General features: G+C 38.2%; 1 protein-coding gene across 1 annotated transcript in view; it reads right to left on the reverse strand.

The window, feature by feature from the left end:
- LOC124157750 (protein trachealess-like) overlaps positions 1 to 15,955 on the reverse strand; it is a 712,144-nt gene that overhangs the window by 30,050 nt on the left and 666,139 nt on the right. Inside the window, exon 7 of the mRNA XM_046532749.1 lies at positions 8,639 to 8,831. Coding sequence (XP_046388705.1) covers positions 8,639 to 8,831 — 193 coding nt within the window. The remainder of the gene's footprint in view (positions 1 to 8,638; positions 8,832 to 15,955) is intronic.

Here is a 15,955-nt window from a genome sequence, read left to right on the forward strand (position 1 = left end):
GGACGCGGAATGATAAAGAGCCGAGGGCTGCCGGCCGCGACGCCGTGGAACGTGCTGGCATCCAGTGGTATATGTGCGACACCAACAACACCTCAACTCCTCAGATGAACTCCTCCTCCTCCTTCTTTTGATTCCCTCCATCTCTCTACTCTATCCCCCCTTGACCATCGGCATGCTCATGTCTGCAACACACCTTCACTCAAGCACGCACTCGTGTTGGTAAATAAAATCCGAAGATACAAGCTTGATTTTCCCACATTGAAACAAACACTCGCAATTTTCCACGATTATAAAATCTATTCTGTGCTTAGGTTTCGATGTTACCACATTATATTTAAGGCGAAAAAAGGTATCGATGTTTTTCAATCAATTATCAAAGTACAGTTTTGTATACCTTGAATATGATACTGTAATATAGAAACCAACGTCGGAATAAATTTGTAATCGTGGAAAATTGCAAGTGTTTATGTCAATGTGTTGTTAAATATCTTATGAGTAAGGGCAAGAGTAAACTAGCTCAATTTTTCGACACTATTTCAACCTATATGGATTTCAAGATGTGTTACGGGGGAGATTGAGGGCATTTTCAGTTCAGAACATATGTTATCGGATCTATTTGAGAAAATTAATTATTAATGTATTTAATTCTAGATGAGATACGAAGGAGACAAAATGTATGGATGGAGCGAGTACTTATCGGGTGCGGGTAGTTGAAAAGAGTGTTATAGGGTCGAGTGTTGGATAAACTAGGGACATGTAAGAGAATAGAAGTAATTCAATAGAATGAAAGGGGGTAGGCCTTATTGTGAATAGATTATGAGGTACATGAAGGAAGGGAAGGATGTCAGAATTCTCCTAACATAAGACTCCATGGAAACCTATCATAATTGATAGAATACTTCAATAATAATATCGATTGCTATAGAGTTTGATAAATTATAATATAGCCGTACTTTTCCGTTTTTGATACGTACCCTACCTCTTGAGCTATTTTCGGTTACAAAAAAACCTCCTTGACCCTTTCGCAGGTAAGTTGATGACGTCACGAAATTGTGTGCAGCTGAACATCGCTTCCCAGCAACTACTCTGCCTTGTGCATCGGCCTTGCTTTCGTCGCTCTTGTTTTCATGAGCGATTCCTTCCCTTAATGAAAGTTCTTCCCTGACCGATTAAACGAATCAGAACCCTAATGACGTCTCCAACGCATTACGAGAGGGCGGCAACTTTAGCGTCTTTTAATTTTTAACTGAGGCTAGGTAGTCTGAATGAGGAAGATGTTTTTAACATCTATACTTATTTTTGCATTTTATCTACGCTCGCAATACGGTTGACGAAACTGTTGTCATTCCAAACCAACATAAATGGCTGCAGTGTTCGAAAATGCAAACACCTGAAAAACTTCGCGGAAATGTTTTCATGTAATAATACAGAAAAAACACAGCAAAATTACCTAGGCTAGAGCCCACATGACGGCGACCATGTCACTGGCCTTTCCTTTATTAATCCACCATTACCCGAAACAATCAGAGATTTGATTCAAAAAGTGCTGCAAAAGCCAAAGAGCATAAAGACGCCGTCGATTTTCTGCGTCAGTCGACGATTTTCCAGAACGCCTTTAAATACGGAAAATATTATTATTCGATTTTGCTAGTATCAGCAATATTTTGGACAAGGCAAATAACATTTTTAGCAGTTTTTAGAAAGTATAATTATCTTACTTGACAAGGGAAAATTTAGTAATTAGTAACAAATATTTCAACGGTTTTCTCCCAGAAAAAATTTAAGTATGTTACCCTTAACGAAAAATTTCTCTGTAGCTCGACCCAAGGTTTATTTTAGTTAGGTAACGGTAGAGTTACAGGAACACGAAGTAGTATATCTCTAAAACCATGGATTTTCTTTATTATACTGTTTCTTTGTGCGTGTGGACTTCAGTCTCAAGTGCAGAGTTTGGCAACTTTCTCAAGTCAGAGGGCCCAATTTTCATTTCTTTAATTTCTCCAATGATCCCAAAACACATTTCAGATATTAATTACACCAAATGAAGAAGTACGCCATGAAAAATATTTGACTTAGCGGGGTTTCGAACCCGGAACAGTGCGGACTTGTGACGTCAACATCTTGTTCGGTAAAACCCATCCCGCAGTTCACTCTGGGAAAATGGCTTGGTGGTGTAAAAGGCTAACACACCTAACCGGCAATCGGGAGATCCGGGTTCGAATCCCGGCTATGTCAAATATTTTTTCATGGCGAACTTAAGCCTTTGGTGTATTTAACTTTGCATCCGTACGCGTGACTGCGTACAAAGTCACCTGTTTCTGCAGTGCTTTGACGTTTAAGAGAACTTGATGCAGACACCAAAAGACAGAGGAGAGAATCTGAAAAGCGCTCACTGGTCACCGCATCAAATAAATATCCGACAAAGAAATAAATCACCATACGTCGACACAACCGAGAGGGCAAATTTGCTAAACGGTACTTCTCGGACGCGCCTGTCGGAGTTTCACTGGCTCAGGAGGGTGTCAATCAAAACTGTTTGGTAGCTGGCCAATGGGATTCCACGGCGTTCCAACCGCACACGCCTCTACGGTTTCCTTAAACTGATATTCTCCTCGCAGAACGCCATAAATTGGACAAAACCTACGTGACGGACACTAAAAACACACTCGCGTACTTGAAACTGCTGTCAGCGCGACCTCCATGAAGCACTCCCACGGAGAGTCTGGGCGAAATATGAAATTAAAAAAAAGATATTCGCCCTGTGCTCCATAAATCCACGACGGTCAAAAACATACGAACCATAGAGCATGCGTATAACTGCGCGCTTAACTAGGCGGGACAGTAACCGAAAGTTAAGGCCGCTCTTGAAACTGCCAAAAAACCTATTAACCTTGGTTTTCTTATTCCACTATTTAATTATTCCACTTTATAGGAGTCTGCTGGTTTTTCGTAGACTAGACAAACAGAACCTGGCTTACTTGGGTGAATAAATATCAACACAGGAGGGACTGGAAAATATTTATCTCAAGATCAGCATGTGAAGGCTCCACCCCGCCCTCACCGTGGTCGGCTAGAAATATTATACGGCTTATTGCCACAAAAAATATTTTCTCAGTAAAATATATTCAACCTTACCAAGGTATCCCCATGTAAGATTTCTCCGTGCAACGCATAAAATTCTTGCTGACAAAGTTAACCATGAAAAATCAAAAATTACTTTAAGTAGCATTGTTTTTTCTACTTTTTGTATTATTATACTCATTGTCAGGATTATTTTCCTCTACGCATTTTTATAAGAGTATTTTAACCTCCGTACATTAAAAAAGATACTGAAATTAGAGAATAGCTCCGCAAAAGAGAAGTTCGGTGAAGTTAAGAAGAGTATGGCGTTCTATGGCCCTTACATAAGCTAAATGAGCAAGAGAGGGTATGAGCAGGTAGAATAGGCATTTTTAGGTAGCTACAAATGGCAATAGCATAGCTATAAATAAAATTGTAGCATCTTTAAATTGGTATCCCGAATAAAAATAAATAGTATTTTAGGCGATATCCTCAGCTCAGAGCTCATTTGAAACTTGAGGACAGCGATTCTTTATGACACTTGCGAATAGATGCTTCCAGCGAATGAAACATCACGATACCATCGCCTATTTACAAACATGGACATCGGAATGCATATTTGATACTTACTGCCAGAGTATGCCCCCAATAGATAAAGTTTTTTGATTATTTATAACTAAAAAAATTAAGCTACCGCTTCATAATACTAATCGTTTTACTTGTACGATCTAAGTCACTGTCTTAGAGTAACCACCTTCGTAGACATTCATTATTTAGAGTGGTGGAGATTTCTTTATCGCTCTAGTTAGTGTAGTATCACTGTAGTTACTTCAGGGATAGGTCAGTAGCAAAATAGAACTATCCAAATGCCGACATTAGGGATTTCATTACTGATACATCGCCACAGAGATTCAAAAATAGTTTATTACTTAATTAAAGAGATCAAGAAATGTCTAGTATCATAAAAAATGTCTTCAAAAGTAGGTAGAGTGATTTTGATCGTGCAAATAAAACGAAAACCTCTGCATTTATTGTGAATTACGCTTAATACTCTGCTTTGGGTAACCACCTTGAACTAATTAATGTTCGGTTCACTGGACGCCAACTTTGCCTAGTCACGTCTTCCCTCTCCACCTTCTCCGTCAGCGAGCATCGTGGAGAGTTGTTAACAAGGCTGTCGAGGAAGTGGGCTGGTCAAAGATATATTCAAGGATTTGTGACAATAAGGTGTTACAAACTCGGGAGGGAGATGCAGTAATGTTATACATGAATGATCTAAGATTGAATGCAAAAGCGTTTCTCGGGCTTCGCAACAGGTTATGCTTTCTGATGAATTCGACAGTTTTATAGGAAAATTGGCTGATATTTCTGGATGTTTTCACAGAAGAGTTGGATTTCTGCAAATGAATTTTAAAGAGGGATGTTATACGCTCAGAAGTCCCTACAAGACAAGTCCCTACCGAAACGTCGAAGTCATAAGAAAACATCAAGCAATGTGACGTCCGAGAAACGTTTGTGCATGGAGAAGTTTGTAGTAGTTGGCAAGAGTGTTCAAATGAACAATCTTAGCGTTCCCAGTGAGTGCTTCGGGTGATTTTTTTTTCGGGTTTCCAACAGGATTAGGATCTGCATGAGAAATGTCGAGGTTTCGTTCGGAGACTTTTTCATTTTCATCATCCCCGACGATGCTGATAAAGTGTTAAAAAAAAACATCATTCAGATTCTAACCCGGTTGGAAACCTGAGAAGAATTCACACCAATTCACCGGGAAAGCCTTAGATCCTTCATTCGAACACTCTGGCAAACTACCGCGTGAACCTCTCTCTGTAAAAATATTTCTCTGGTTTATCACTGGGTGATATTTTCTAACCCGGTTGGAAAACAGGGAAGAATCCATCGGAGTGTTGAAGTTGAAGTGATTTCATGGTGGAACCACCTTGAAGAACAATATACCCGCGCAAGAAGAATAGCCCCATAAAACAGTCCAGTTCCACAGACTGGGACCAAATAGATAAAAAAAAATACCCAAGCCTATTATCCTCGGTGGAACAGGCGTGAAAGTAAGGATGGATGTTGGACGTCTCGGGGGCAGAAGGTCGAGTTCGTTTTGGAAGAGCAATCAATCCGTGCCGTGTCTGTGGTCAGTAGACCAAGGAGCTAAAACCACCCACGTCATCCAACCCCCCCTTCCACAAACCCATACCATTCCCCACTCACCCCCACCCACCCGATCTCCCACGCGCTCCCTTTCCACACATCGCTTGAGTCATCGTTTTAGTCCCCCCCCCTCTGAGCTACTCTCCGGGATTCAATCGATCTAGCAATTGATTGAGATTCAATGCCAGGGAGTCCCTTTTATGCAATACTACTCGACAGTCTTTTGATAGGCTTCAGCATTACTACCGGTCAACTATGGTAGTAACTCGAATTTTGTATCATTTAAATTTGTTGAGTCAAAAATTACTCGTTGAAATCTTAAACTATCTCGTTGTTACTCTAGGACAAATGTAGTGAAAACCCTTTTCATCATTCATCAGTATCTAATTACTAAAACTTTTATTACCCACAGGATGCTATGGATAAAACATCAATTTAAGTTAAAGATGACAAGGATATTATACTCTAGGTATCATTAGTATTTGAAAATGATGAAGTGATTTTAATGGAAGTAAAAAGTTTTGAAGAAAGGGCCAGACCGAATTGAGTAAGCATAAGGTGAGACATCGTCCTCTTCGTGAGTATAAAATTTTGAGGATATTAAACTTTACAACAGATATAAAAAAACAAATTCCATCGTTTTTGTCAAAAAATGAAACCCTAACTATAATCGCAGATTTTATGATTTCAATATAGTTAGAACGTGGAGAAGCTGAAAATAACTTATATTTATTCTGTGGGTGAGAATCCATGCAAAGCCCCGAGGTAATATTTTGCACGCTAATTCAGGGATCATCTCGAGAGTTTTTTTTTAATCTTGGTCTTTCTTAGATAGTGTGATTATTCGTCGTGCAAACTGAACGCCTTGCATTTACCGCCTAGTGGTACCATATGGTACCTGCTGGAAGTAAATTTTCAATGTTGAATTAATGTTAAACACATATATCGCATTCCCTACGATTTTCGAGAATTCAATATCAATAAGTGGGCATTGATGTATAGGAAAGCGAAAAGTTTGTGTTGTTAAAGGTATATTTAACGCGTAAAAAATGTTTAAAAATTAAGAATTTCCAATTTGCGCAAAAAATCGGAAATTTCTGTTTAGATCCTTCGAAAACTTATATTTACACAGTATTTCTCGTAACTTTACACATTTTTTCCCCGTAATACTAAATTTAAAATAAAGCTGCTTTTAAATGAAGCGTAGTTTGCTTATGTGGACCTCATCTTCGGGAGGCTACGGCGTTTAATCAGTCGGCTTCATCGCAACCGTGCCCCTCTTTTTTGCAGAAATCCCCCCTCCTCCCCGTGGTTCGGCGGCCTTGGCTTCGATTCACTGGATGCGGGGGTGATCGGGGGTGCAGAAGGGATGAGAAAAGAGTCGCTGCCCGTATGTGCGAGTGAGTACACGCTATCTGTCGCAACGGTCGGTCACAACCAGCCAACACCGCGCTATCATCACGCACGTCCGTGATCTCCGCGTAATGTCCCAGTTTTTGGAAGCGGGTGACGAGGTGGATATTCTTTAAAAACTAAGCTCTGGGCCGGAGTAATACTCCAACTTCGTTCTAGGGATTGAAACGTCATATTCGGCTGAAGATGCGGGCTGATATTTTGCTTCAAAATTCAAACTTTTTGGGTTCGACGAGTTCTTTCGATCAAGTTGGGAATCGACTATCGATTGAAATGACTTTGGTCCAAGATCTGGGCATTTTTAAAAGCGAAATAGGTTCCGCAACAGAGGAAGCAGTGCAAATTTTTCTGAACCTTGAAATTTTAATAATTTCGTTCGTTAAATAGATTTATTTTTATTAAAAATACAGATACAAATCATATTGAAGCGAATTTTTCTTTGAAATAAAATAGGGGAGTTTAATGACAAAATTTTTATACTGTTTAAGTTCAGCATTGCTAAAATAACACGCGATGAACTGTGGACCATGCTAGATGATTTTTACATAAATGAAAGTTAGCCGTCGTAGCCGTCCACATTTATTAATTATATCAGAAGAACTTACTTTAATGCTTTTACGTCATCTTCATGTTCCTTACCCAGTCAAACTAATAAAAGTGGACATCTATAGTAATTTAAATGAATTATTTCCCAAGCATATCGCCCACTATTGCTAGTTTAATGAAGTCCAATAATACCATTGATATTTTTCACTGAATACTAAAACTGACATTTAGCTTCTATTCACTTTGCTCAATGGAATCTTGCTTATCAACTTTTCGGCATCTGACGCGTTCGCTGAATACGATAATTCAAGCGTCGAACTCACCACCTGTCAGATCTTGGAATGAAACCGTGAAAACAAAGGTCGGCAGTAAATCCCGGAGAGCAACGCAGGGTAACATGGCAAGGCTAGTCCTTGGCTCAAGCAATGAGTGAGAAAATGTTATTTTAGCTAAAAAAAACTTTTTCTGATAATTCGCGTGATATTTTCTCAACACAGGGTGAGCAGGAAATATCTCGGTCAAAATGTTTTTCCTTGAAAATGATGAATGACTGAATATCATCCTTTGGCGTAACTCAAGAGTGAAACTAACGCAGCTTTACTACCTCCATAAAATTAAGTACGGGAGCTACAAGTTAAATATTAGTATTGAAAAAATAAGCACCAAATACTATCAAATACTATTTATTTGTTTCCATAAAAATATGAAAAATTACTTTGAAAAGGAAATAGTTTCACCATAGTATTTGAAAGAGTAGCAGTAATTCAATAGGTAAAAGTGAGCCATAAAATAATGCGGTATGAATGAATAAAGTTGAAATAGACACTGGTACTAGCTTTGGGAATCTGAAGGAAGTTAGGATTGGGTTGGGTAAGTTCTTGGCGGCGACGTATTCGGAAAAGGAAATGAAAATTTTACGATTTTACGAATATGATCTAAAATTTACATCAGTATATGGATCTATTTCAGTCCTAATCAGGTTTTCTAATCACACTGAATTAAATTTTTATGGTATATATGAGATTTCGAATCATTTCCAGATCGGGATCATAACTCATTTCACGATCTCAGTTTGAGATCAGAGTTGATTCAATTCTTGATCAGACCAGATCCATTAAAAAGACTGGATTTAAATTCTGTTAAGACCTAATCAAGTTGGATCAGAGTTGATACCCATGGAGTATACCGTATATCTACGGCAACCTTCGGGCATTCCAAATAAAATCACCGAAGAGCGAGATGGCTCAGGGAAATAAATCGGGCCCAACCCTGAATGTGTGATACTCACACGCCTTTGTCTTAGTCTTTTTTCTACCCTCTCCTAACCATACCAACCTCGGGGTTGAACCACTGAGTGAGTGATCTGTATTAATGACTTGATATCTAAAAATTAGACATGACGTAATTTCTGATCACACCTTATCCAATCGTATCTGAAATTTCTACGTGAGTGATCACCTACCGTCTGGGTTGGCGGTGGACCCCGATCCGGCGCCGGGTCCGTCCTCGGAGACGCCGCTGGCGGGAGAGGCGGCCATGCCTCCCGCGCCCCCCGGCGACGAAGACGAGGCCAGCCCCAGGCCCAGGTGCTCCGCCAACTCGGCGTGGTCTTGCTGGTGGATGTACTCGAACACGCTGCTGCCCGTCATCTCCACCTGAACGGGAAAAGACAAATGATGGGAGGTTAGTGCAATAGATAAGCCAAATTCAACAAACAAATGACATTCCGCAGAGGAAAGACAAGGATCGTGTTTATAGAGCCGTTTCTTAGGCGTTCCATAACTCCTTGCAGGCCTGTGGTAATAAATATGAGCGTCATATTCCCATTTAAACCACTCTTGCACCCTTACTGTTTCCGAGAAATCACTTTTGCCCTGAGTATTTTTTCTAAGAGCCGGTATTAGAATAAATAAATTCAAAATTTTTTTTTTTAATTTCTCTGGAGGACAGCCCACGAAACTCCTGCTTACCCTGGTAGATATGCAATACCCCCACACCCGTAAGTATAAGTTGCTCCTAAAACTCCCCGTAGCCTTAATTCCTAGCTACGCCCCTGAAGTCAATCGATAATGACTTAAGAAGTAGCACAGGTATTATTACAATCACCAATAGCAATTTAAAAAAAGACGCCCTTGCCAATTTAATTTTAATAGGTGATTCATTTCGGAACCTGCCTTTCCTACAGTCGTTCAAGACGCTATGCAGCCCACATTATCAGCAAAGATCTTCTTTTCCTTAAATATGAAATAACAAAATCTTATTTTCACACAGAGATCATGAACTCCATTTGTCCTGAACTGAACACTAGTCCATCTTTGATTCCTCAAAAACACAAATATGATCGCATAATTTTAATGTGCGTCCTTTACAATAATGATTGTCTGGTAAGAGGCTTCAGTTTCCGTTATTCATGCATTTAAATACAGCTTTTCAGGAAAGCAAGGTAAACCTGTAAGATTTTATACATACAGTGAGAATTGAGGGCACAAATCACATAAATTTAAGAGTCTACAGAGAAAATCGCCAAGAGCGAGGTATGGAGTTATATAAGGATCGAAGGTAAACGATATATCTACGTATAGAGGTTTTTAAGAAGGCTGATCGGCTTTTAAGCGATAATAAGAAAATTCTTGTCACTAATGACTTAAAAAATTTTTTTCACCATACGTGACATCCATTGAGGTTAAAAAAAACTATCATGCAGATTGCGAAGAAGATGGTCCTCATATCTTTAATTGGACACACTTTTCATCTTTTTGAGGCGACCGCAGCGCCATTTGGATCAATCTCCCGTGGTTCCATTTAAATTACAGCATTTATTTGCTATCAACTGAAAAAAAATACCAAGGTGAAATATCCGTCCATAAACTATTATCATGATTCTTTAAGTTAATTGAACATAATATCAGCTTTTTGTCAGATTAGCATTCATATTCTAGAATTTATGAACATTTTTTTAATTCTCAGACAAGCACTGCCATAAGAGTCTGAATACACAACCCATTAAGGAATGAAAATTCCAAAAAAATTACGCAGGGAAAGCCTATAATCGGTAAGCGTCAGTCGATAAGCCTCAATTAGAAAAGCAGCCTTTGAAATTATCGAGAGAATGAAAAATTCTTCGTGTAACGGACTATCTTCCGAATAAACTACTCATTACCGAATGAAAATCCGAAAAAGATACCACAGAAAGCCTATTTATTAGTAAAGTGCCAGTAGATGAGCCATAATTAAAAAAGCACTCTTTGAAATTTTTGTGAAAATGAATTATTCTTCGTTTTTCGGATGAATCAGGAAGACTGCACGAAAACCCCTCGGGAACACCCACCTCATCCCAACCTCAACACGCTGCTCTCCGCGTAAAACACGAGGAACACCCACATTGGCATCACTATACACCATTATAGGCTGGAGTGAGGTGGGCACGTTAGAAAACCTCCACGGCTCACCGCATGGGGACGCGTAGGAAATAGGCAAACACGGGGAGGGGCGTGGAGCGATGGATCAGACCGAAAAGGCCTCCTTCCCCTAATTCCCATGGCCCCGCAGAATATCGACTAGAGTTACGAGATTCGGCGCTGGCGTGATAACATTCACCAAAATGGAGCCTTTGAGGAGGAAGGGATATATGCGAGGGAAGTTGGGGTGAGTGGCGTGGGGGGTTGCGGCGGGAAAGGGATGAGGCCTCACCGCGGACCTCGAATATTCCGCGCGGAGCAAGATGTGAATCGGAAGTGGGGATCGCGTCCCTCCCGGGCGCGGTTGGAATATTGATATCGCACGGGGAGGAGAAGAGGAACAAGGGAACGAGGTGTAGAGGAAGAGGAAAGGCACAGTAGAAACGAAAGAGGTAAAAGGGAAGGTTGAAAAAGACGAACGTCAAAAATTGACATTTATAAAGCTTCAAACAAAAATTGGTCACATATATCCTATACTATTTACCTAAGCGAGATCGATATCAAATAGTTCCTGCAAGAATTTATGCCGCTAAAATTTCTTATTTCATTACCACTATAACAGTGCGGTATATCTCTGCAGTGAAGCTGTAGAAACATCAGCTATATTGAACATGGGCGTACCCAGCGAGGGGCAGGAGGAGGGGCAGCAGCCCCCCTCCGAGAAGCAAAAATAGCAAAAGTCTTTAATGAAAGCCAGTACTGAATTGAAACGAAAGTATTCAACAAATTTTCTTTTAACCCATAAAAAATTATATGCATTAGTATAACATATAAAACTAAAATAAAACTATAATTTCACGGAAAAACTCTCATAAACTAATAAAGCACTGTTATAATTTTCTTAAAATGTTAGTTTCGTTCTCCTTTTTCGAGGTAAAATGTCACAACTTGGCTTGCCCCCTCGACCATGCCTTGCCCCTCTCAGTAATGATCCTGGGTATGGCCTTGAGATTGAATAAATGTTGGCTCTAAAATTATGCCTAATTTTTTTACAATGGCCATTCAGGCAGCTTGTGCTCACCATGAGGGTTGTCATCTCTAGTAAATTAAGAAATTCAAATCTAATCCAATGATGTATAATGACTTGAAATAAAAAGATGATAAAACATATGGGGAACTAAAATATAATGATGGGATGAGGGAAAATATAAGAAAAGAATAGGTAGGAAAAAACATAGTAGGTGGATTAGTTGACATTTATGATTGATGAAAATAGATGTAAAACACAATACGTCAAGGTAATTAAGGGAATATTACAAATAAAACACTGTGGCCACAGCAACGGAAGGATTGAGAGAAGGAAATAAGGTATGGAAGAAGATGAGAAGCATAGATGATGGTACGAAGGGAGGACAAAAGATTGAGAAAAGAGATGCGTAGGAAGTGGTTATGAAATAAAAAACATTGCGGAAACTGAGGATAAAATATCGCTGCTGTAACTTACAGCAAATAGAGAGATACTAGAAAAGGTAAAAACCTTCACTCGACATCTTAGAGTTAAGATTTTGGTAGGCATTAATTACTTGAAATCTTTTAGAAACTGATATAAAACATTAAAAATACTATAGACCCATGTGTTGAAAATAAAATGACCTGATTACGTTGAGGCCGGTTATTTATGAAACGGTTAGTATAGTTTAAATATCATCTTTCGTGAAATTATAGAGTTCATACTTTTCGATATGCAATTTCTAAAATAAATGCCTTGAATTCGCATGGTCCTTGCTGAATAGTAAACTTTAATTAAGCTATACGTGTATACTAGACATTAACAGTTAACAAATAATCTAGCAGCAGGAAAACAAAAGAGGAAGGTGACGGCGACATTTCATTTTTTCCTTTAATCTACAAAACACCAAAATAGTTCTTAAAAACATTAAATGCTTTGAGATGAATGTGTAGAATAATATTTATTACATTATAAAAATTATGAGCATGGCTTAGTAATAATGACCCAGAAAATCGCCGAAGAGGTGACGCGTAAATGAGTTCTCTAGCTTACCACATTGAAAGAGAACTGATGCTAACGACCCATTGAGATGGCGAAACTTCTCACAGCCGCTCGTAACTCCCTCTTACGTACTTAGCCTACCGATTGAATATCTTCAGTACATCCAGGGGAGACAGTAATGCCGATATGCACACGATGAGTTGAAACTGGCAAACGCGTATGCATGCGTGACAAAGCAAAACAGCCGACACGAAACAAGTCCATCGAAAGAAAAACACTTCCCCCTATGAGTGTGGTGAAGTCAACAATCATTCTTTAATATCTGAGATGATTGTCTCAGGAATCCGAAGCGCCTTATCTACATCAAATCGGTAGGATAGGGGTCTCTTATTCTTTATTCGTGCAAAGAAAGCTCTATAGGTGATCATTAATGCTGCCGCTTTCTGAGAAATCTTGGCTAGATTTTAAGGAGAGATATCGCCACTGTTGTAGCCTGGACCTTTGAGGCATGAGAATTTCTAGCCAAAGCATTAGTCAGACGCTTGTACAGTATTGAGATTATAAAGTAAAATAAATTTTTCCTGAATAAACAAATAAAAATTTCAAGTCAACTTAGAAATGAATACAGCGATAACGATTAAAAAAGAAATTTCAATAAAAAAGGCAGAACACGTCTAAATGGGCTCATGTTCCAATATTTTTCATATAACTTTTAAGAAAGTTAGGTATCAACAGAAATGACTATAAATAATATAAGGACAAATAATGATGAGGAAAAAAAGTAAGGAAGAAATGTTGAGTGATGGTACTAGGCATTAGGGCAAAAGAGAAAAAAAAGACGGATAGAGAAAAGGGTCAAATGATTTCACCTCTATGGCATTTTAATGCATTAATCTACAAATTTTTAAGTTTCATACGCTCAATTCCGAAATCCTTACATTACCCCGCACTATATGTCAAAATCACATCAAAGTCAAGCAGTATATGCGTGCAATCCACTTAAGTACACTCTACATAGCCACATTTAGTCACGTTTAAAAAAATTCAAGATTACTATAAGATTTACTGACTTTATATTTTTGGCTACATTTTAATCTTTATCCAATCATCAAAAAACCTATTCAATCTTAGGTAAAGAATTAGTCGGCATCTATCGTCAAAAGAAGCACCAGGAATTTTGCTTTTAGAATTCCTTGAAGATTTCAAGCCATTTCCCTTCATTGCTAAGTTACGGCAAAACACTGAACGAGGAAAAAATGGGGCTGTACTTCAAATCAGGAATTTTCAACAGTATTTAAGATACAACCGTCATTTCACCTAAGCAGAAAATATCTATCGAATAGGCTCACGTATTCCGTACCCTAAGTTTGATACGGGCTCAAAAATAAGACAGTTATCACAAGTTACACTCGCATGAGGGCCGTCGTGATATGGAGCCCAAAATTGCGGTGGAGAAGTGATTGATGGCATGGAGAAAAAGAGAAAACTGCGGGAGCTTTCACAGTGCCTACTTATTTCATTCAAATATGGTTCCAAACCTCCACCCATCATATCATCCGAGAGAAAATTATAGAAAGTTGTTTAATTTACTAATGCCAACTTACAATGAACATGAATTAAATACTCAAAGAGATAAAAACACAATATATCGCAAAACATATATCAGAACCTATAAGTATGCAATATTCTAAAAATTACGTATTTTTCGTTAATATTTTATACGATTTTGTGCGAGAGAAAGTGCAGTAAAATGATTTCCCTTTATAATAGTAAAATTGTATAAACAATTCAGATATATTCCTATTGAAAGACCATATTTTTCAAGTAAAGATGATCATAATGTGAATTTTGAGTAGAAATATATTGCTACAGTAAGAGTTTAATTATTTTTAGCGCAAGAATAATTCTAATTAGGTTTTATATGCTTTCCAGAAATATTATTCACTGAAAAGTAAAATGGAATGATGAAAATCATGTGCAAAGGATCATTTAGTTAATTACAATGTTCAAGCCTATGATTGTATACTGTTATCGTAACCAAAGACGGATTCGATTTTTAAGGAAGAATGGAAAGAAATAATTTTTAATAGGAATGTAACCAGTTACGGAATTTTCTGGTCAAACTGCAGTAAAAATAGTGTGATTCGCCATTTACCCCGAGAGAGCACACAAAGCACCTGGTCCTTGTCCCTTTCCTCAAATAGATAGCTTATACACTGTACCAAAAGGAAGAGTGAACGAGGAAAATAATTCTTCACTTGAGGGTGAAATCGAGGCTGACACTTGATTTATACAATGTCCTCTGCCCACGAACGCTCCAACGAGATTTATCGCAACACGCGAGGCAGAATGAATAACAACCTTCGCTCCACCCAAAAGAAATTTATGACACCACATTGGACTCCCAAAATTAAATTCATGATTCCTCATATGACATAGTAACGAGGCTAACTGACGCCCAGTAGCACGATAACGGCTATAAAAGATAAATGTTTCGTTATGGAAAGTGATCTACGATCAGCTTTGACACTATATGTATCAAGCTCAGAGTCAAAAGGAGTTTGCAACCTGTAGATTTCATAATTAAGTGAAAACAACCAATTTCCACTAGGAACTAATTAAAAGAAATTTATTATTTCTTTAAATCGAGCATGGTACCTCTGTCTGCAACAACTTTCACGGAATTAAATATATCGCAGAGGGTTGGAAAAGTATCAAGAAAGCCAAATAATTATTTGAAAACTGGAATATGCTAGTGTCTGATTGTTGATTCAAGAACTCTATCAAAGGACAATCTTTTCTACGCAAGGAAGATGGTACCTACTGGTGTACGAGCGTTAAAACGGTAATTATACAAGCAATTTTAATCGAAAATATACAGAGTCCTGACTTGGCCGTATTATATTCAGAGAGAGGTAATATTTTCATAAAGCGAAACGAAACAGGCGTTTCTGTACACAAGAAGTTATCAGCTTTAAAACTAATGCTTACAATTAAGTGGTGGGAAATGCCGTAGTACACCAGAATCAAAATATGCATTCTTACCGGCATTAAAGGTGAAAATTTGGAACTGAACAGCATGTAATGTACCACGTTGAGAGATGGAAAATAAAAGAAATATTTCCAAAGATTGGAATAGGGTTTTCAGTGAGTGAGTGTATCAGTTAACGAAGAAAAGTCGAAATTAAGTTAATCAATTCACGTTAAGATTCTTTTGCTTTGTGTTTAGACTAGATTATGTAGGTAATCATCTTTTAAAACCTATAATATTACCGTCATTCATTAGGAAATGAAAATGATAACTATTGGATACAGTTTGAAATAATTATTTATTTAAAAATACTGCAAAAATTGAAAAAAATAAATAATT

The sequence above is a fragment of the Ischnura elegans genome, chromosome 4 (genome assembly GCF_921293095.1).
Source record: "Ischnura elegans chromosome 4, ioIscEleg1.1, whole genome shotgun sequence".
NCBI classification, from domain to species: Eukaryota; Metazoa; Arthropoda; class Insecta; order Odonata; family Coenagrionidae; genus Ischnura; species Ischnura elegans.